The 22,185-nt window shown below is 30.5% G+C and overlaps 1 protein-coding gene across 1 annotated transcript; it reads right to left on the bottom strand.

The window, feature by feature from the left end:
- Positions 1 to 275: 275 nt before the first annotated feature.
- On the bottom strand, positions 276 to 20,171 carry LOC129221048 (germ cell nuclear acidic protein-like). Its single transcript, XM_054855484.1, has 6 exons — positions 20,098 to 20,171; positions 18,315 to 18,456; positions 14,354 to 14,483; positions 13,843 to 13,945; positions 10,151 to 10,258; positions 276 to 369 (listed from the first exon to the last, which is right to left on the bottom strand). Exons 1-6 carry the CDS (start codon positions 20,169 to 20,171, stop codon positions 276 to 278), a joined length of 651 nt encoding a protein of 216 aa, XP_054711459.1.
- Positions 20,172 to 22,185: the final 2,014 nt, after the last annotated feature.

Raw genomic sequence — 22,185 nt, 5'->3', positions numbered from 1 at the left:
AATGAATAGAAAATATATTTAACTTAATGATTTAAATTCTAACATTCAAAAACAGAGTTAGAGAATTCATATTTCCTTTTACAACACTTTCAATGTATACATACAATTTTTGAGAATAAATTTCATTATTATAAATACAAATAGAAGTTAATTACAGACAAATAAAATAATTATATACATGATTTAATGTTACAGATGAATAAACACAAATGGTGCTTTTTAAATAAATAATCTTTTTAAAATACTTGATTCAAAAGTAATCATGATGCATAAATTCATTGAACTAGGTTCTTTTTTAAAACAATTTTTTTCTTACAATAAGGACATAGTGCATTGTTTAATTTCTTTGATTTTTGATACCTTCCACACCTGAAAAGAAAAAAATTCCAATTAAATGAATATAAAAGATTGATTGATGATTGATTGTGAAACCAGATTACTTTATTTTAAGCATAAAATCTCTAAAACTTTTTGTCAAGTTGTTATTAAAACTTAAATCATATTTTGGACAATCGCCTGCCTCAAAATGAATAACTTTGCTAATAAAGGTACTGTGTAAAGCATTTTCAAATGTTTGTTTATTATTATTATTGTGCTCAAACATTAACATTTAAAAAAAAATAAATAAATAAAAAAAATAAGGGAAAGCATACAATTATATTAGTTGATGAACACATACAACGCTAAACATTTTAAAACATGTATCAGGAAAAGCTAAATACATCTTTCTTTTTGTGCATAAGAACATCAGAACTAAGATGTATATCAAAATACAATCACACATGAATTTTTAAAAACTTTACACGCAAAAAGAAATCTAAGGTATAATCCTTGTCAACAAAGACAGTGAGGTTACCTTCATAGTCACGAAAATCTTTGAATTCAACACATGCTAAAACTCGGAAAATAGTAAGTTAAAAGCATATTTTAATTTCCTCAAAAAAATTGGGGGTCAAAGATGGCCATGCGGGCGGGCACCGATTCTCACTTCCAAACTTTGCAAAAATGTCAAACTGCATTACATCCAGAACAGTGCAGGATAATTTTTTACAATTTTTTGTAGTTGAAAGATAATTATTTATTCTTTTAGACAATGTGTACTATTTGGAAATATGTCTTTACTTTTTTTGCTACAGCGTTTTGAAAAATATTTCAAAATCAATTTTTGTTTTTTAAATGCCAATTTCAAAATTCTTTTTACTGTATCATTCAGTACTATATTCCCTGAACCACCCGCCTCCCCTCCTATATTACCATTTTTGAGTTCGGCAGTTTCAAGAGGCATTTAAAAAAAGAACTGTATATGTAAAGGTAGATTTGAAAATTCAAAACTTTATTTAGCAGCAAATGGCCCGAAAATATTTAATTTAGTTGCCACTTTATCCAAGACTGATTTTTGTGAAAACAAGAAAGCACTGTGCTGAAAGGTTGCGGGAAAAGGTACAATCGGGGCAATTGGCTAAAGTCTGCATTTTTGTTATCATAAAAAAATTAAATTCCTGGATGAAGTGACAACTAAAAATAAAAATGGGGCTTTATCGAGGTAGCCAAACTCTTCCGATTCACAGCGCCCTTCAAAGAATTTGAATTTTTTCGCAGTACACTAAAATACTTTACTAGTGTTTTAGTTGGGGAGGGAGACTTCATCCTCCGAAATAATTGGTTTTTTGCTCTAAAAGAAATGAAAATGCAGTGTAAATTGATTTCAAACCAAATTTTCTTTTGGTAAGTCTTCCCAAACCCCAAGGTAAGTTTCCTGAAACATTTTTTCCCCATCTGCAGCACCAACTATATACATATCTTTCGATGCCATGGACACTTATCTGCATCCCTAGCCTCTTCCTGCGCCATCCAGTGTGAAAACCCTTGGGCCTTACTGTTGCAAAACTAATTTCTGCAGCTGAGCTAAAAATAAGATAGTTTCTTAAAGTTTTATGCCTTCATACAATAGTAGACAAAACTATAGACTCAAAATATTTTGATTTGTTTTAATCATGACTTAATTCAGTTTAGCTCTTTACATTGAAATAAAAATGAATGATTGAGAAAATAGTTCAAATTTAGTATAACTCAGTTAAATTAAAAAAATTGATGTACTTGCGTAACTTCAATATTTTATCATTATGTAAAACCTGGATCCAAACTTCGGATTCAAAGAGGAATTTTCCTCTTTGGATAATTTCCAAAATTAAATTTCCAGAAACATGATTATAGACTATGTTTTATGATGTTGTCAGGGGGTTTAGGGAGGCTCTCCTAGAATTTCTCAAAACTGAAGCCCTAAAAATTTTGTTAAGATGATCTTCGATGATAGATATTAAGTGGAGGGGAGGTTCAATTTTACCAAATTGAAATCCTAAAAACGAAATTTTATATAATGACAATATGAGATAGGGTTCGGGAACTTTCCTCTGGAACTCTTTTATCTAATGTAAAATGAAGAAATAAGGTTCAGAGTATGTGTAAACTGAACCCTTGGAACGAGAAACTGTCCAACAATTAAGAATATAGTGTATTGTAATTAATTTGAAAGTTGCTAAGAAATAAATAAGTTGCATATTAAATTATATTTACATTCAGACCTCTATATAAGGTCACCCACATATAAGGTCACTTTTCTTGAGTCCTGGCTCAGAGAAAAGGTATTTTATGTTATGAAATTATTGGATATATGGTCAGGTTTTGAATACCATAATCGCTTATAAGGTCATTTTTGTCTGACTTTTTTGAGGAATTTTAATGTCACACTGACTCAATTCAAAGAATTTTCCTTGGTGCGTGGTCTTTTATCGGTTAAAAGTTATTTTTTCTCCTAAAGTAGTATAAAAGTACCAAGAATGTAATAAAAGGTGAAAATAACGACAGTGATACTGAAATGTTGACACAAGCGGAAACACACACTTGGGGCATATATATCAAAAGACATTTTTTTAAAATGATATGAGAGAGCTGAATTTTTCTCTAGAAAATCCAAACCTTAAAAAAATGAGAAAAATTAAGCAGTCCTGCATTTTGAATTATTTTGAGTAGCATAAATTGTGCATCAGTACTTTTCTTGACCATACTTATACACAATTGCAATCCGAATTAAAATTAATGGAAGAAATAAACATATTTTGAATTTTAATTGATTCAATTCAATTTAGAGTTATAATAAACTGATAATTTTGAACGAATTAAATTTTACAGAGAAATGAACTGTGTAAATACTTGCTTATTTTCTGAATCGGTCACTCCTCTTATAAGGTCAGTTTCGGTAAGTAAATGGGTGACCTTATATTGAGGTCCGACTGTAGATAGCAATTAAGTGAACAACTTCAGTTCAGGGTTCATACTCTATTTAGATGAAAAAAATCCATGACTTTTCCAAGACTTTTTCATGACTTCATAAAAATTTTCATGACCTTGTTACATGAAGAGAATAGTACTATTTAATATCAAACTTTCCATTTTTTTAAAATGAGTATTAGCAAAACTTCCACATTAATGCCACTATCTCATCCAAGCATTTAATAATTGAAAAACAATCAGTGTACACCTAAAAAACTAAACTTCGTATATATCTTCTTCATATAAATTTAAGTAAAGTAAAAATACAGTGAATCAAACATAAAGATGTTTAAATGTGTAGTTTTTTATATGTATTTTTTTATAAGCAGGCAAAATGATAATGAATGGGACAAAAGTTGAATGAGTTATTACTAAATTTCTATAAATTTGGTTTAAAAGGCTTTTAGTGTCAACAGTACATTTAATCATCCGAATAACTTGACAGTACTTGGGCTCTTCAAAGTAAAGAAACATTCTTTACTAAATTCATGTTTCTAAACCAGATATTTATTTAAAAAACACATTCAGCAATGAATAGATCTTCTGATTCAAATCTACTTGTTTACTTATTTGCACATTTTCAAATGCATAAAAATTAATAGATTCAGAAATTCTGGAATATAGTGTTTGATTCTTGACACTGAACATAGCAGTGGGTCGCATGAATCAGTTTTGAGAGCCATATGTTGGACACTACTGTTTTAGGGTATTAGAATTCCTCTATTTATGTATTCTATCACCTGACTCCTGTCTTTATTTTTTTAAATCTTCAACAAATTAAGATAAATTTTAAAATAAATTTTATACAAGTTATGGAAACGAACTCTAATGCAATTGAATTGCGTTTTATGAGTGCATGTGGCAAAAATCAAGAACGTGCAAGTTCGCTACTACAGAATATAAAATATTAAAAATGTTGAAAATAATGTAGCTTCAAAATGGGTGATGTCCAAGCAGTAAAATCGCATTGCAAAAAAAAAAAAAAAAGGTGTGGCTGCTACAGAATGGATGCAATGAAATTTCAAAATTCAGATTTATCGGGATCGTTCAATTTTCCAGTTTTAATAGTTTTTATGTGCAACACTGTTGAATCACTCAAAATGTCTAATGCTCTTTAAGCAACTACTAATTTATCTTTGTCCAGGACATTTTTCCATGACTCTAAATAAATTTCTATGACTGTGGCTGAAAATTTCAATTTTCCATGACTTTTCCAGGTCTGAAATTTGCTAATTTTTTTTCCATGACTTTCCAGGATTTCCATGACCTGTACGAACCCTGTCAGTAGCTTTAAAATTAAGCTAATACACTATTGCTTTCATTAAGCTTCTAGCTTTGAAACTTACAAAGAAATAGTGTCAGTTTTTAACAATCTATTGGGAGAAATGCGCCAATAATGAGCATTGATCAAGTCATCGTTCATTAATCAAGAATTCAGGATTATAGAACATCCAGAGACATCAGACAATAAAAACCTAATTTTTATTATTTATTTTACATAAACCAAAGTATGAGCAAAATGCACATTCCTTGCACATCTAGTTTGATCAAAATTCTAAACATTTATTCTCTAGATAATTAAAAGTCATATGCACAATGAACACGGATGTAAAACTATAATCATGAAAAATATAAACTTTTGATATCATTTGTTACCCCTTTAACAGAAAAGCTTTTGTTTAAAAAATTCAATCCTTTTTCAGTAAAATGTTTTTTAATTAAATATACTAAACATTTGTACTATGTAAATGAAAAATTAAGATTAAGAAAAAAAATCGACATTCACTAATTTTTAAAAATTAACATTACATTTATATATAAGTTGATTGTACACTAGGGTGGGCCGAAAAAACTTTTTTTGGAAATCTGTTTTTGGATAGTGCGGAAAAGTTGCTATATGGGCCCGTTATTACCCATAAAAATTTTCGCTAAATTTGTTTAATATTTAGCCGGCGCTATTTGACCTTGAAAAACTGAAAAAAAGGGCAAAAATGTACTTTTTTCAAAAAAAAAAAAAGGGGGGGGGATGGGGTTCGAAAATAAAAGTTTGAAGCCAGTTTCAGCAAACATTAGAAGTATCTGGCAGTGAATTAGTTGAAATCCTCAAAGACTTTTATACATTTCGTAGAATATTTAGCTACGCTCCTTTAAGACTGAAACATGGGAAACATGAAAAAAAAAAAAAGTTTCGTATTAAGTAAATACTGAAATGTTACTTAATACGTTACTTAGAAAAAACTGAAAATTCAATCAATTTTATCCGACATTTGTACGCCAATTTTAAAAAATGCACACACTCCAACAAAAAATAGTTATATAAGATGCTAATTTTTTAATCTTCGGTTCCAATTGTTTCTCATGGATAATAAACGGCGCTCAACTGCTTCTATTATTCCTAAGGTTATTTTAACACTATTATATATATATATGACAAATAGAGACAGACTTTGACAACAAGCCCTAACAACCCTAAACAACAAAAATATGTAGTCGATAAAAACAAAATAAGGATAAAAAAAGGAGCGAGCTAAGAGAAAGGGACTTAAAAGCAGTTACAGGAGCAGCTATAAAGAATTTGTATTTTGACGGCCGCAAAGATGACACCCTTCAAATGACATCTAGCCATCAAAAATTAGCATCTGAAGCACATGTAGCACTGATAGAAGAACCAGGTAGCAAATACATCGGTCATTTATCACTAACAGTTGGTGAAAGTGCAAAAGAAATTTCGCAAGGTATTATAGGCTTTGCAAAAAAGTATAATATGAGCTTACTTAACTTATCGGTTATTGGATGCGAAGGAACAAATGTAAATACGAGATGGAAAGGTGGAGTAATTCGTTTACTTGAGACATACCTCAAAAGACCTTTACAGTGGAACATATGTCCGCTGCATACTAATGAGTTGCCACTGAGGCATCTTTTTCTGGAATTGGACGGTTGCACAAAGGGGCCACATTCATATTCTGGAGCTATCGAACAACTTCTTAGAGATAAATAAATACCTTTGTGCTGAATAGTAAAGTCAGACCAAACAACGTAAGTAGAAGCACAAATTTGTAAATTACAGCTGTAATTTACAAATTTGTGCTTCTACTTACGTTGTTTGGTCTGACTTTAACTTCTTAGAGGTTGTAAAAAAAATCCGGTGGTCAAATTTGATAAAATTGACTGCAATCCTCTGGTTTCGGACGTGGAAGATTTAAAAAAATTTAAGTACTGAACAACAATATTTGAACAGAATCTGTTTTGCCATAAAAGATGGTAGTTGTCCTTCTAGCGTGGCTATCAGTAGCCCAGGCAAACTCAGTCATGCGCGATGGCTGACAACTGCAAACCGTTTGGTGCGTTTGTATATAGGCACTCTAACTCCATCAGAAAACCTTACAATGCTTGTAAAGTATGTAATTTTAGTTTATGCTCCAATGTGGTTTGAAATAAAAATAAAACCGAACTGCCAGTACCGCGCCCAACATTTTTGGGAAAATCATTTCTCTTGCAAGGCAGTTTCCAGACAACGTTAAGGAGATAATTTTCAAAGATCTCTCAAGTAATGCATATTTCGCTCATCCTGAACAGCTACTGTTGACAATGTTGTTTGACTCAAGAAAATACATTCGGGAATTAGCTGTTACAGGGTTGCCACGCACCGGGAAAACCGTGAAAACCTGGAATTGTCAGGGAAAATGAAAATGGCCGAAAATCAGGGAAATGTCAGGGAAAATGAAAAATTGCATATTTCCGATCGTTCTTAGCACGGCCCGCGGTCTATGACGTCCAAAAAAAAAAAAACTTTCAGCCTTGTTTTTTTCGCCGCCATTCCCTTCCCAGTCATTCCCCTCTTTCTTCTTCCCCCTGCAGCTCTTTTTATCAACTCTCTGCCATTGGCGCGTGCGCCATAGCAGTCGGCGGCGGACATGCGCAGAAGGTACTTATTTTCTTCCTCGTTTGAGCGGGCTCTGTTTAAACGCTGCTTGTTTACGTCAGCAGTTCTGAAGTTGTTATGATGCACAGCACATTGTTTTGTCTGCGAGTGCGACTGAAGTTTTTAATGAGCTGCAATAATCTTTTCATATTTTATATTATTTCTTTAAATTAATTAATGAAATCGTATTATTCTAAACAATTTAGTTCATTAGACAATTTTAAACTTAGAAAGTTTCTTTTTTACAGAAGTATCGCTAATCTTTTAGTATTTTGGTAGTGATCTTTAAAGATTTCCTATGCGCTTCTTTCTTTCAAAATAAAAGTAATCCCATTAAAAAAAAATCTGTACATCAGAGAAGTTTCTGATCAATGCTCAAAATTTAACTTTATGACTGGGTGCCCACAGGAGTGATTATGGCGCAAGTTGCGCCATCAAATTTTTTTTGGGGGGGGAGGGGGGATTTTTTAATTATTTTACTTTATTTTTATTCAAATTATTTACTCATATTATTTTACTTTATTGTTTTCATCTGTGTGTGTGTATTTTATTGGGGAGGAGCACACTTTTCTTTGAAAACAATAATAATTAAAAATAAATAAATAGGTTAAAAAAAATAAAAAAAGAGGGTTAAAAATAAAAAAAAGCGCTAAGGCGTTCAGAAATATTGGGGGGGGGGGGGCATTGAACTTGGGGAGGAGCACCCCTGTTTTATGAGCAACAAACAGGGGAAATATGTGAAGCTAAAAGATGCATGATTTTTTTTCAGGCCAAAGTCTAAAAGCGCTTTGAGTTCAATGGATTGGAGAGGTAGAAGGCAATAATTGAAAAAGTTTAGGTTTCATAAGTTTTTAGTTCAGATTATTTTAGCAATTAACTTTATTTTTGTGATACAGATGTCACAATTGTTAATTTTGCAGTTCTTTCACTTGATGTAAGGCAGTGGCTCCTCGCTATTGAAAATTAGATATGCTACATTTACATTAATTGTTTATTACAGTGATTTGCTTCACTTGTGTTAGTACATTAGGGTAGTTCAAAAGTACACTTAAAAAAAAAAGATTTCTCCTAGAAAACAGGACACCACTCAATATTTTTAGACTTGTGGATAGTAAAATACTGGAGGAATTTTAACTTCCTATTCCAACTGAAATTGGGTGCTCGACCCCCTCCCTCAAACTTCATAAGTATGAGGAGGGGGTTAAAAAATACATTGAACTGAAAAAACCAATGTTTACTATAATCTACACGAGTTATATGCATATTCATTGCAATAAAATAATTACTAACATAAAAAAAAGCTGGGGAAATTAAATGTTTCTAAATTTGTAGGTTTTTTTTATACTAGGGCTAATGTTAAATTAAGGGGTCATTGAGCACCCTCTTAAAATTTGAGTAAGAAGCTAAAACTTTTACAGCACAATACTATTAGTAAGTCTAAAAAAAATAAGGGGTGTCTTGGACTCGAGCTAAAAGAAAAAAAAAATTGAACCACCCTTAGTACATATTTTTGATTATTTCAGCTTGAGTAAATTAAATTTGGTAATCATTGTTTGTAAAGTTTGAAAATGAGGTAAGTTTTATCAAAATTTGAGATGTATATATTAATGTTGCAAAATGAAGGTGGAGATCGATAACCTGGAATTTTTCTCAAAACCACCTGGAAAACCTGGAAATGTCAGGGAATTTCATTCTTGAACTTCTGTGGCAACCCTGTGTTAGGCGCATTCTGAACTGTAGAAATAAGAAGACGAAGAGCTCGGATGGTGTACGATTTTTTGAGAGTCCGAAACTCAATTTTGAAGCCGTTGATTATGTTGATTTAGTTGATTGGGCAAACTGTGTTGTAACAGAGCCACCTCTTACAATGCATCTAAAAGACCAACAATGGAAAGAAATGTGCAAAGAACATTCTACAGAGTATACTTTCGAGAAATTTCCCTGTCACACGCAAGCTGTGAAACGTTGCGTGAAACTAATAACCGAAGCTGCAATAAAAGTTCGTGGTGAAACTGCACGAGATGGATACATTCGTGCTAAACTTCAAGCTAGGAAAGAACTTCCATCATTTGATAACAAGGGACAATATTATTCCAAAAAAAAATTTTCATTATGCATGAGGTATTATAAATCAAATTTGAAGATTTCTTTTTTAAAATTTTATTATCTATATATGTAGTTCTCGAAAATGTATGATACTATTGCGTGATAATAATTACTATGATTAATGGCGCTATTTAATTAATTAGTCTATGATTTAATTTTGAAAAATAATTTTCACATTGGTTTTTAAAGAAATTCAATATTTTTCATTTTTCTCCAATTTTTGATGTCGGAAAGGAGCGGTTAAATGCTCATTAAAATCAATGAAACATTTTATGGGCTCGAACTGGCTCATTATATAACATTTTCAGTGCATTCCAGCAAAATATTTGGAATTCAGTTTTTAAAAAAAAATTTCGACAAAAATTCATTTCTCTCTTTTTTTTCGGTTTTTCAGTGTGAAATAGCGCCGGCTAGATATTTTTTAATATCCAAGAAATTTTTTGTGAGTGCTAACTAGTTCACTACGCAACTTTTGCGCGCTATCCAAAAATTGATTTCGAAAAAAAAAAATTTTCGGCTTATTTCGGCCCACCCTATTGTACACGACAAAACTTTCAGTGTATATCTGTGAGAGGAAATACGCTATCACTTCAAATCCCTTTTTTCAAGAAATAGTTTTTTAAACTTAAGAAATTGACTAACTTAGAACTTGTCTTCTGATTATACTGAACAGCAGAGTAAAAAACAAACTAAAAGTTTGAAATTACCAAAAAACTGAAATTAATTAAATAATGTAAAAAAAAGTTCTAACTAATCAATTAAGGATTTAAGAAAATTTCAGGTACTTACTTCCATGTACAACTTTCACATTTGTACAAAAATGGATAAGAGATTTCATAATTGTGACATCTTTGAGGTACATCAATTTCAGGAAGGATTAATTTACATCGTGCAGCCCTTAATGTAAAAAAAAAAGAACATTAAAAAATCTTATTCAACAATGCAATAGTAGAATGCAGTTAACCTTCGGTATATTACTTAATTGGATACATTTCGCTTTTGTCGCCTAGAAAATTCAAATTAAAAACATTCATTTAGGCTTGAAACCAACCAAGCTAAAATAATGTATTTCACAATAAAAGTATTTTTGCACTTTTTTTTCATTAAAAAACAAGGGATGTTTTTCTTCATTTTAAATTGACTGCAATTTAACATGCAGTGGCCCTGAATAAGAAACACTAAAGTCTTTGTAAACAGGGCTTAATTTCTAATGAAAGAAGTGCAGGAGTCCTATAGTTCCCAGAACTTATTAGGCCCTGTTTGTAAAATTTCACATACCATTTATCTATAATTAGGTGAATGGTTATTTCTAATAATCTCAATGGTATTGCCTTTTTGAATAGATCATGCTTTTTTTGTAGTTCCCAACAAGCTCAATACAATATGGTGATACTGTATAGCTAACAGCCATTTATGTATACTTCAAACAGACAAAACATGTTCATCGTGTAACCATTTTTGAGCACAAACTATTTTGGAGCAACAGATTAATCCGATTTGGAATGCAATTTTTTTTAGGGTTGGGGAGAGGGGGGTGGCAGCATATAAGATTAATAGTAGATAAACACAATAAACATGTTTTTATTCTAGAGTTTTAGTCCCAGCAGAAAAAAGTGAATTAATTTACAGATATGTACAAGGAAGTTGTTAACAGTTTCTAAAATATCCACAACAATTATGCAAATATCATGAAATACCATAAACAGAAGGGTAAGCACATAATCACATCCAAATAATATCGAAGAAAGTTATACAGTAGGCGCCCCTTAATGTCATCACGATTAAATGTTATCATTTGCTTAATGTTATATCAGAATTACAAAATACGGAAACACTTGTATATTAACATGTGTCAAAAAAGTCGGACACTGTAATCAGTGTCTTCGTTTATTGTTATCACTTTTTCATAAACTTTCAATTTTTCTTCCTTTTTGTTCCTCAATCAAAAGAAATACAAAGGCAAATCCTGACAAGTAGCTTCCTGGAAAACAAGTTCTCTTCTTATCAGTAAAGCAGAAGAATTTTTCTCCCTGCTCAGATACACTAAAACTTCACTATAAACGCTCCAACATTTTAGCAGTGGAGAAAAAGTGCAATGATTTCAGCTTCAAGTAAAAAAAAAATGACATTTTAAAACGCTTTGACAAATTATTCGTGATGAGTCGAAGAAATGCTGCAGAGCAAACAAGCATTTCTCAGTCATTACTTTATAAGTTACTTAAAAATTGTGACGATATTGAGAACAAAGTGAAGCTAAATGAAAACTTAAACAACAAGCGAAATCGAGCTGGAAAAGATGGTGAAGTTGACTGATTTGAAACTGTGGTTTAGGAATAGTCCGTTAATGCTGCAAAAAAGCAGATCTTGCTTTCAAAATGGGCAAAAAAGACTTTGTAGCAGCGTTGGCCTGACTGGACCCAATGGTTTTTTTTTTTTTTTTGAAAAAAGTCAATTAAAAAACCCATTATTTAGCCCACTTTTTTTTTTTTTTTAATTTTCTGAGAATTTTTAAAAAAAATTGATTAATTTAAATACTTTCACAATTTAAACTTACTTTTTATTTGTTCTTTACCACAGACAATGGACAAAGAATGAATTTTGAATTTTAATAGTATTTCTTAACTCTTGACGGCATTAAAAAAATACTTCAAAGATTTTAAATAAATATATTTAACTTTTTTCTTTAACTGGTCAATAAATAACTCAAATTATCTTGACTAAGTCCTGTCACCTCTGATTTTCTCAATATTTGTAGATTGTACAGAGGAAACTACTCTAGCTAAAAGGCTTTCATGTGAATTATTTTCTGAAAACCAACACGTCACAAATCTCGAATAAACAAGGTATATTTTTTAGAAATTAACAGGTTTTACAAACAGTTGGACAGAAAACAGAATAGGATGTACATTCATTATCTTACGAAAAAGTTTAATATTTTTTACTCTGTACACAGAAATAGAAAAACAGGCAGCCAAAAGTTCAAAGAAATGTTTTGATTAAGCTGATATTCAGTAAAAAGGGATTTAAACTACTTGAGGTTCTACAGTAGTTTAGCATTAAAAAAATGAAATACAAAAAAGTAAAATGCAAAAAAAAAAAAAAAAAAAAATGTAGTAATTAAAAACAAACAATAAATTTTATCACTCAAGAGTATAACTTTGCCTTAACTGTTGGTAATCATGAAAACTAAAGAATCTGAAACTTCACCATTCTTGGGTTTTGCCGTCTTTTATAGTTTTCTTCAGAAAACGCTGAACTTTAACTAGTTTTCCAGATTTTTTTACCCAAAGACAATTTCTGTACTTACGCTACAATATGCTACAAGTACCCCACATTTTCCCTAAAAAAAGACAAAAAACCCACATTTCTTTTTAAAAACTCAGCTTTAGTCGGGTTTTTTGGGTTTTATTTAAAAAAATCCTGGGTCCATGGACTTTTTTTTAAACCCGGGTTTTTGCCAACCCTGCTTTGTAGCATCGGACGGATGGTTTAATCGAGGAGGAAAAAGAGCTATTTCATCGTGCTAATTTATAATTTAAAACTGCATTTAGTTGAAGCATTGTAATTTTAATTTGCAGTTGCAAAAACAAATGCTTCTTAATTGAAAAACTCATCATTTTGTGTGTCCTGTACTCTTTTTGGTTATTGTTATCAAACTATATTTGTCCCAAAGTGATCACAAAAAGTGGCACTACTGCAATTCACAGTTTGACTGATGTTAGAGAGGTTTTTTATGTGTAGCATTGAAAGAACATTCTAGTAAATCCTATTTGGAAATACTCAGTGAAATTCTAAAGGTTACTGGCGCTATTTATTAGATTCGATCGATCGAGAGGGAGATACAGATAGTGATAGAAAGAGAGAGAGATTTTTAAATACTACTGAAAAAAATTATATTACTTTTTAGTAAGCCATGAAATTCAAAAATCATAAAAATTTTGAATAAGTTCAACACTTTTTTTACTTCCAGATTTCAGGGAACTTTTGTGAAACCTCCAAATTTTTCAAGAACCTAACAATTTCTCCATGTTAGACTTCCCTTGCTACATTATACAAACTGCGATACTGATTAAAATTAAAAAAGAAAGTTTATAGATGATATAGAGCTTTGAACGAACTTAGAAATGAGAAATTCATTGGAAAGCACATTTTTTAATTCAGAAAATTTCAGAATCAATAGATTACGAAAACATAAGTTTAATAAAATCTGTGCCTCAGAGCCAGACTAACAAAAGTCAGATAATTGCTACTTTACAGGAGAGGGGGAAAATTATGGATTGGTGCATACATAGGATTGGACTTTGGTTCTTTTAACACTGATAAATTACTACAAAGCATTTTTTTTTAAGATTACCTTCATCAACCTGGCTCAATCTGGAATAGGATTCTACATACATCACTAATAAACAGAAAAGCTCATTTTTTTAACTTATGCTACTCTGTCTCTGAGGTACAGAAATATCTATTAAGTAAAAAAGTACCAGATTTGCCACAAAGGTCCATGATGTGAAACCTGGTGCTGTTTATTTATCGTCCATACAGCTGCATGACACATTTCATGAAGCAGAGTATCTCGCAAACGATCTGCAAACAGAAAACAAAATGTTAAGTTTAGAATTACTATTATTGTTTAAATTTAGGAAAAATATTACTTTTTTATTTATTAATTTTTTTTTTCAGCTTGCAAAAAATCACAATGATCAATTAGCTTTAAAAGACCTTTTAGGAACTTGCCAAGAGAGAAAAGTTTTGTTTAAAATTAACTTCTTAATGTTTGCTCACAACAACACTATTCCTGTTCCTGGTTCTACGCACGTTTCTAAGAATAAGAAAAGTTCAGGTAAAAAAGTTTATGTAATAAATACCTTCCTACAATTTTATTTTTTTGACAATTTCAATGATTAAAATTGTCAAAAAGAAAAAAAAAACCCACAGTTGAAGTAATTTTTAAGAACACATATTTTACATCAAAGCAAAAGAAAGATTAGTTACCAAATGAAGTAAGTACTTTAGTTGATAGTAAAATTTCACAACTGTACACATTTTCTTTTCTTCTACAAAATGTTTTGCCTGCAGTAGTTCTAAGATAGTCACTCCATTTAACACCTGTATCTTTTGGAATCTGTAAAAAAGAAAATGATTCTCAATTTACCTGAATATAATATTTTATACAATTAAAATGCAAGTTTTGATGTTACACAGTTGAACCTTCTTATCGTGACAACGTGTTGCATCACGTTTCCATTTCAGCCACCAGCGGCGACTTCTGACCCATTTTAGTATGTAGGCCCAGGGCTATGTTATGTTTTCACAGTAATGTTTATACAGATAAAATGAAGAGAACAATAATACTTAACAAACTAATACTGGGCAACACAAAATAGGCTTTATTGTAATTAATAAAAAAATCAGAGCAAACTGCAGAAGTATATCACTTAAATTAATGGATTTTGTAAGGGTAGGGTCTTTTGTTAGAAACTATTTTTTTGTTATTAGTAACCACTTAATCCTAAACCTATTCTTTATGAAAACTACAAAGTTATCTCTAAGCACCAAGCTAAAGGAAAGGTGCAGAGAAAAGTATTGACAGATGAAGTATTTCACAGCATTGAAAGTATAGTAGACCATTGTTTTACGCGGTTTGGATTATACGCAACTTAAGATTTGACACTTTTATTTTATTTTATGTGGATTAGTTTCGATTTTGTGCGTATGCGGCATTTCAAACAGATAAAATATTCTCCACTTTCAAAATCACAACTTCTGAGAATGTAGATAACAAGTAATAAACTGCATTTTGACGTGCTAACAAGCGAGCTTAGACAACTGGAGAAATTTTTTGTGATTGGTTCCAGCGCTCTCTTTCCAGGAGAAAAGTTATTAAACTCGCTCATTTTAGAGTTCACAGGAAGAACTTTGAGAAGTGACAAAGGGAGAACAAAACCAATGAGGACATCAATGACACACAAAAGCTTTTACACTGAAAATTTTGAGCCATTCCTAGCAAAAGATCTGATTTATAGTGAAGGAAGATCCTGTCATGGAAATTAAGCAATCATGAAAGTGTTAATACCAAACAAAGAACTACAGAGAAAGTTTTTTTTTATTGTATGCCAAAAGAATAACATAAACAGCTTCTTTTAATAAGCACTAACTTAATTCACATTTTCTTTATGCACATTGTGCGCATGTATTGGAATAAGTACACATTAAACTTATTATATCAGGGGTCTGGCCAGAGGATATTTGGGTCCCTTAACGGACCCTTCACAAAAATCCGATCAACCAAAACGGATCTTTCACAAAATCCCGATCAAACAAAACGGACCTTTCACAAAATCTGGATCAACCAAAACGGACCCTTCACAAAATTCTGATAAACAAGAACTGATCTTTCACAAATTGTTTATTGAAAGAGCAAATCTGAAAGCAAAATAAGGCATATTAAACCGATAATTTTTGAAACCTTTTTGAAGTCAAATTAAAGGGATCAGCTATACAAAATCTGCTAATTTTGCAAAGAAAAAAAAAATCCGCAGTCTTGCAAGCGATAAATTGCTACTGCCAAATAAATATAATGCTTGTTGTTTGTTTCTTGGAAAGAAATTAACAGCTGAAAATAAGTTTGGTTTTAAATAATTTTGTTTGTTTTATCACAGCTAAGTAGCAGCGGTGTTATTGTAAACTTTTCTGAAAAGGCGTTGGTAAGCACTTTTCTCCCAACTGATGATTTAATAAACAATAATAATATATATCGACGAAATGAACTTAGAACTGCAAAGAGATAGTAAGGGTGGGGAAAAAATATGATCGCTTCAGATAGGGTTACCAACTTCAAAATTAATCGCCATTTAGCATCTGGCGTTAATCCTTTATAATGACTTGATTAGAAATTATTCTCATCATTTTACCAGCAAGTCAATATTTGCGTTTTTATGGTGCTGTACAATGTTTAACTGTTATTTTGGGAGAAAATTATATGGGTTTGATTTTTCAATGCTAACAAGGATGATTAACTTAAATAAACTGTTTTACTTGCCGTTTTTTTTCTTTAGATGTCTACATTTTGAAAAATACAATCTTTTAACATCCGATATAAGAATCATATTTTGTTCTTTTTTCAAGCTAATTTCGCTTTATTAGGATGCAAATAAATGAAAAGTCTCTATTTTTCTTAGAACATGCATTTCAAGTTTTTAAAGCAAAATTCCATTTTCTTTATGAGTCAAAAATTAAAATGCTGAATCGATGGCTTAATTTTATTTTTGCTTCAACTGTGTCCACAGATATTAATGATATGTTTATCATGGGACTCTAAAATGCAATTTACAAATAATTTAATCAAAAATATTTCTTTTACAAGCCGTTTTTATACCTTTGATGCCTTCACTTTGAGAATTGCGATCTCTTTGCATCCGTTATGGGAATCCGATTTTTTGAATTTTTGATGTTTAATACACATTGTTAAGAAGTAAACAAAAAAAAAATCTCTTTTTATTTTTGTTAAATGACGGAATTTATAAGTTTTAAAGGAAATTCTGTGCTTTTTAAGAGTGTCTTGGGTCAAAAAGTTAAATACTGAACCCTCGTCTGAATTTTATTTATTTATTATTTTTTTGTTACAATTATTTTAAATGCTGTACAGAAATATTTCTAGTATAATTTAACATAATGTAGAATGGAGATAAATATTGCTACTTGAGGGAGCGATGCCTCCCCCCTGCCAAATACTAGAAAAACACACCAGAATGATATTCTCAACATAGAAGAGGAAAACACTCTACTTTAAGTTTAAATGATGCAGTTTGTACCCGCTCTAAATTCTAAAATTTCGATTTAACAATTTTTTTTTTTTTTTTTTTGCGAAATTATTTAATTTTTCACAAAAAACGGACCCTGCGAAAAATCCTGGACAGACCCCTGTATATTTATTTATCTATCACTAGAATGGACTTTTTTTTTTCATCTACGAAACCAAATTCCTATGTTAACACTATTCTTAATCAATTTATGCGGCTTCGTTTCATGCGGCATTTCCGTGGAACATAACCCCCGCATAAAACGAGGGTCTATGGTAATCATTATTTATTAGTTTAAACAAACAAAAAACTTGAAATATGTACACTAAATTTTTAGAATTTAAATGATAACTGAATTAATGAAATAAAAGGAAGGATTATTTATGGTTGGAGGATATATGTAAACCAGCAAAAAATAGTTTATGTCATGACAACCCTGAAATACACTTGTTTTTGCATTTCAATTTAAAGGACCCGGATTTAAATCTTCATAATTGTGCTGTGTGATTGTCATCTATGAGGATAATTTTAACACTTTGAGTTCTATGCAAATTTTGTATTCTTTTTCTTTATTTTAGGAAGTACACTTTAATGCTTGTAAAAGTACATTCAGTAATAATTGTTAATAAATTAATTTATCTTGGTGTCTCTGTCAAAAAATACTTAAAATATTTAAGAATTATGAAAAAAGATTTTAAAATATTCTCCTTGCTGATTAATCAGCAAAACTTGGCTGATCATGAATAATCATCAAAGTGCCTGATTAAGGCCAATTACTGATTATTTCCAGTTAATTGGTGCATCCCTAATTAACACTAATTGCATTAATCAAATATTGATTAATTTACAACATATTACATTTTCTGACAGTATAGCAACACATAAAATTTGAAATATTTTAATTCAAACTGAATATAGCAAAATAGCTCAGACATAATGTAAAGAATTATTTATAAATTTACTATTTTGATACTAAGAATCACATAAGTTGAAAAACTGTTGTTCTGTAAGAATCATTTCTTCTCTGTAGCATTTCTCAATAGAAATCTGAGTTGATTCAACCAGATTTAGTGCATTTGTATCTTATAAATAAAAGCTGTTAACAAACAAACATGCATGTAAGATGCTGTATTAAAGGAATAAAGTTCACATACTTGATCATCAAACACTTTTTTATTGAAATATTCGAAGCAGTATTCAGATAATTTTTCACGGTTTTTGGTGAAATTCCGTTCAGTCTCAAGGTTTTCTTTAAACAAAAATGAAAATCCTTCTTCAGATGTTGATTTGCATTTCCTACTTGATTCATCTACATGTGGTTCACCTAGTTTAAAGCAAAACTGCTTTAGCTACACATAGATACAATACAGCAGGTATCATAACAGCAACTTTTAGAGCCAACAAGGAATTGAAGTAGCATAAGGAAAATGAAGATTAACGTTATTTTTGCTAAGATTATAAGCTAATTTCTAAAAGAATTAAAATAAATTCATATAAAGTAATTTTTTTAAAAAGCATTTTTATACCTTTGTTAAATATGTTTTATTAGAAATAACTTTAAAGAGAAAAGACACAAATGGAATTATTTAAACTATAAATTTATTTTGATCCTACTAAATTTTTATTTTTGAGCTTTATATGCAAACTAGCAAAAATACCCAGCGTTGCCTGGGTCAATAATAATTGTGAGAAACAATCGCTACTTTCATTTGTTTTCTGTTTTAACTGAAAGAACTCCAAACACACCGCTTTGACGTGATTAAAAATCAAGCTTCTTCCTTACCCATAAAAGTGAAATAGCAATAAGTATAAAGAACGAAACTGTATTCGGTTAGAAACGAAAGCAAGACATTTAAACATATAAAAATTTGAAGAATTTCCAAAATATGAACTAACAAAAACAAAGATCACTAAAAAAAATGTGCGCTTTATTTATTTAATTAAATAGCATACTCACACACAAAAAGCTCTTTACTCTGCTTCCCCAAGTGTGCAAAAAGTAGAGTTTCCAAACATTTAAATGACTTTAAATTCATGTTTTCTCCGGAGAAGCCTTGATTCAAAATTTTCATTATGATTACTATTAATATTGCTGTTGTAAAGCAATGAATTTTTGTAACAATGGGTTTTATATTTAACCATTTAATGGGGAAATTACATGAAATTTACTGTTTTCTATTGTAACATTTTTAAACTAACTTTTTTAGAAATAAATTATAGCCTATGTTGCTTCGTTATAATGTAGCTATCTATGGTGGAAAAATGGGTCCAATTAGTTTTGAATTTACCCCAGACATACTTATAGCCATTTATGTATATAGATATGAAAAATAGAGATACATATACCAAAATAAAAATAATTAAAAGTTTTACTTAATTTCTTTACCCTTTCATGCACATAACTTTGGCTTTAACAACAAATTATGTCAGAGAAAATTTAAGCAATAGATCAAGCAATTATGTTCATAGCTAAAATTCGAATGCATAAATTTCCACTGAAGGATTGAACCAATTCACAACACTATTATTGTTTTTAGCTGTACTTTAAATGTATGTGTGAGTGTTCTTGATTTTTTCAAGCCATTTTCTATACACTAGTATCGTTTTTTACCTATTTTGTGGATCATTGGCAAAACACTTATAGGTGGTTATTGTGCCACCCTATTCTGCAGAGAATTGAGAGTTTACTGTAGAATAAATCCTATTCCTAAATTAGAAAACATAGTACGGTGCAAAAATATCGCAAGCAGCCGAATTTGGAAAATTGGTTAAAAAAAATGGAATGAGTAATTGCCATAAAAGTACAGCTGTAAATTCCTTCAGGTGACGACCATATTTTTTTCACTATATTAGTTTTTCATTAGGACCAATTTCTAGTCGATTGTTTTTTTCCCCCTGTACTTTGTGAAGAATTCACTTTTCACTTTTTTCATTTACATTGATCTGTTGCGATTGCTGGGGGTACACAGTGTGAAAGCACCTTCTGGAAATGTGAAGAAATTTTGCCACATCTAGATAGATTCTCCCTGGGTAAAATAAATTAATAGTTTAAAAAACTAAAAAAAAAAAAAAAAACACACGTTTCTGTAGCAATATGAACCAATAAATAAAAAATAATTGTTTGTTCAATTATTTTATCCTACTTAACATCCAAAGACTATTTGTTACTTTTTAGTTCATATTACTACAGAAGCGTGTTTTTTAGTTTTTTAAACCATTAATTCATTTTCTTTTTAATGTTTTACCGTATATACTTGCGTATACGTCCATCTCACGTATAAATCAATCCCCCTACTTTTAGGAGGAAAATCGGGGAAAAAAAATCGAAAACTCGCGTATAAGTCGAGCTCCTACTTTCTGAAAAAAATCTGGTAAGTTTTGCCGCTAGTTTTGAATATAAATGTTATAAAAAGAAGGAAAATGAAACATAATGAACATTTTTATGTTAAAAAACGTCCAGATATTATTCTTTTGCAGAAAAAGGGTTTACTTCTGCTGTCACAATTTTTGTAAAGGGTTCGATATTGCCATTAATTTTTGTTACATGTATTTTAAATAAATATCATTAAAATTCTGCACTGCAGCCATATTATTATTTTTTTTGAAGGAGCATTAATTTGTGACTATCGGAAAAATTCACAAATACAGCGATTCCCACACTTTTCGTGTATTTGGCCGTTTACTGTAATTATTTATTCTTTATTTCATAGTCAGACCATGTAAAATTATAGCAGAATGTATAAGTATTTACTTTTATAGAATCTGCTTAAAAGGGTTGGAGTAAAAATCAGGAAAAGTTTCACATTTTTCAATTTTTTTTTTCCAAGAATTGTTTAGGAAACTATTTTGGAAATTCTGCCCTGCCTGTAAGTTGATCCCTAACGTCTAACCTCATTTTTTGTACTAAATTTCTTAGCTTATGTGCGAGTTTTTACAGTACTTGTTTTACAAAAAAAAATTATATTTCAACTCAAAATTTTTTATATGCATGAAATTTCCCCCAAAAAAGACAAAAGGCTTGGTTCAGGCAAACATTTGAACACTTCTAAAGATGTTATTGTCGAGCTCTAAATAGTTCAACTGCTCTGATAAATTGCTTGTCGAGTAATTGTCTAATCCAGCTAAATCCATACCAGTCACCAATGTATGTGCGTGGAAATTATATTTACATTACTTTTAAAATTTGAGGTAAATTTTAAGAAAATCATTAAGGCTCAGCTACATTTTGCCATGAAATTAGTTTAAAACAATTATAATTTATGTTCTACTTACCTTGGAATATTGAAACAAATTCTGTCCGATGCAGAAAAATTAAGGGCCTTCTATTGATATTTAATATTAATTTTTGGGAGCATTTTTCCTCCTAATATTAGAGGATTTACACAAAAATATTGATTAAAATTGGAAAAAACTAACAGTTGATAGTTAATTAAACAATTTAACCATAGAATATTGCATTGTCATTGGTCTAAGGTCGCATGAAAAATTTCAAAAGAATCTGATTGCAGGAAATGGGCGAAATTTGACTTGCTAGATTCTGTTACAAGATACATACATAAATACAGGTGAAGCTAATAAAAGCGTGCTAATAATAATAAAAAGGTTGGGCACCACTGTAAGGCTTAAGTTTCAAGAAGTATACTATATACATAAAATGTAGACAAATATTTCTAGTTATTTTTAAATTGGGGGGAAAAACTGATAAGTTTACTCATCATACATATTGTTTGAAAGTTGCTTTATTTAAATTTTATGAACTAGTATTTTCCTTTCATGTACAGTAATAGGGTAACCTGCAATATTTTTTTTATAATTCACATATTCTGAAATCATGCAGATTGTACTTGTTCATTTCAATTTTAAAATAACTTTTAAAAGCGCTTATTATTTTCTTAGCGTTTTCTTACCTTTGAGACTTGTAGTTGAATGTCTAGAAAGGCTAATATTTAAGTCCGACTCACTACATGATTTCTCTTCCAAAACAAGGCGATTTACAGGAGATGGTTTAAGTTCTCTGAAAAATAA

This window comes from Uloborus diversus, chromosome 4 (assembly GCF_026930045.1).
Source record: "Uloborus diversus isolate 005 chromosome 4, Udiv.v.3.1, whole genome shotgun sequence".
Taxonomy (NCBI): Eukaryota; Metazoa; Arthropoda; class Arachnida; order Araneae; family Uloboridae; genus Uloborus; species Uloborus diversus.
The sequence above is the reverse complement of the archived record's forward strand: the minus strand, read 5'-3'. Positions and strand labels throughout refer to the sequence as shown.

Excerpts from the sequence above, each read along its gene's own strand:
- LOC129221048 (XM_054855484.1), bottom strand. The coding sequence starts at position 20,171 with ATGTGGCAAAATTTCTTCACATTTCCAGAAGGTGCTTTCACACTGTGT. Across the intron at positions 14,484-18,314 it reads AAAAAGTGTTTGATGATCAA|ATTCCAAAAGATACAGGTGT; the intron begins GTATGTGAACTT and ends TCTTTTTTACAG. Across the intron at positions 13,946-14,353 it reads TAAAGTACTTACTTCATTTG|ATCGTTTGCGAGATACTCTG; the intron begins GTAACTAATCTT and ends TTCTGTTTGCAG.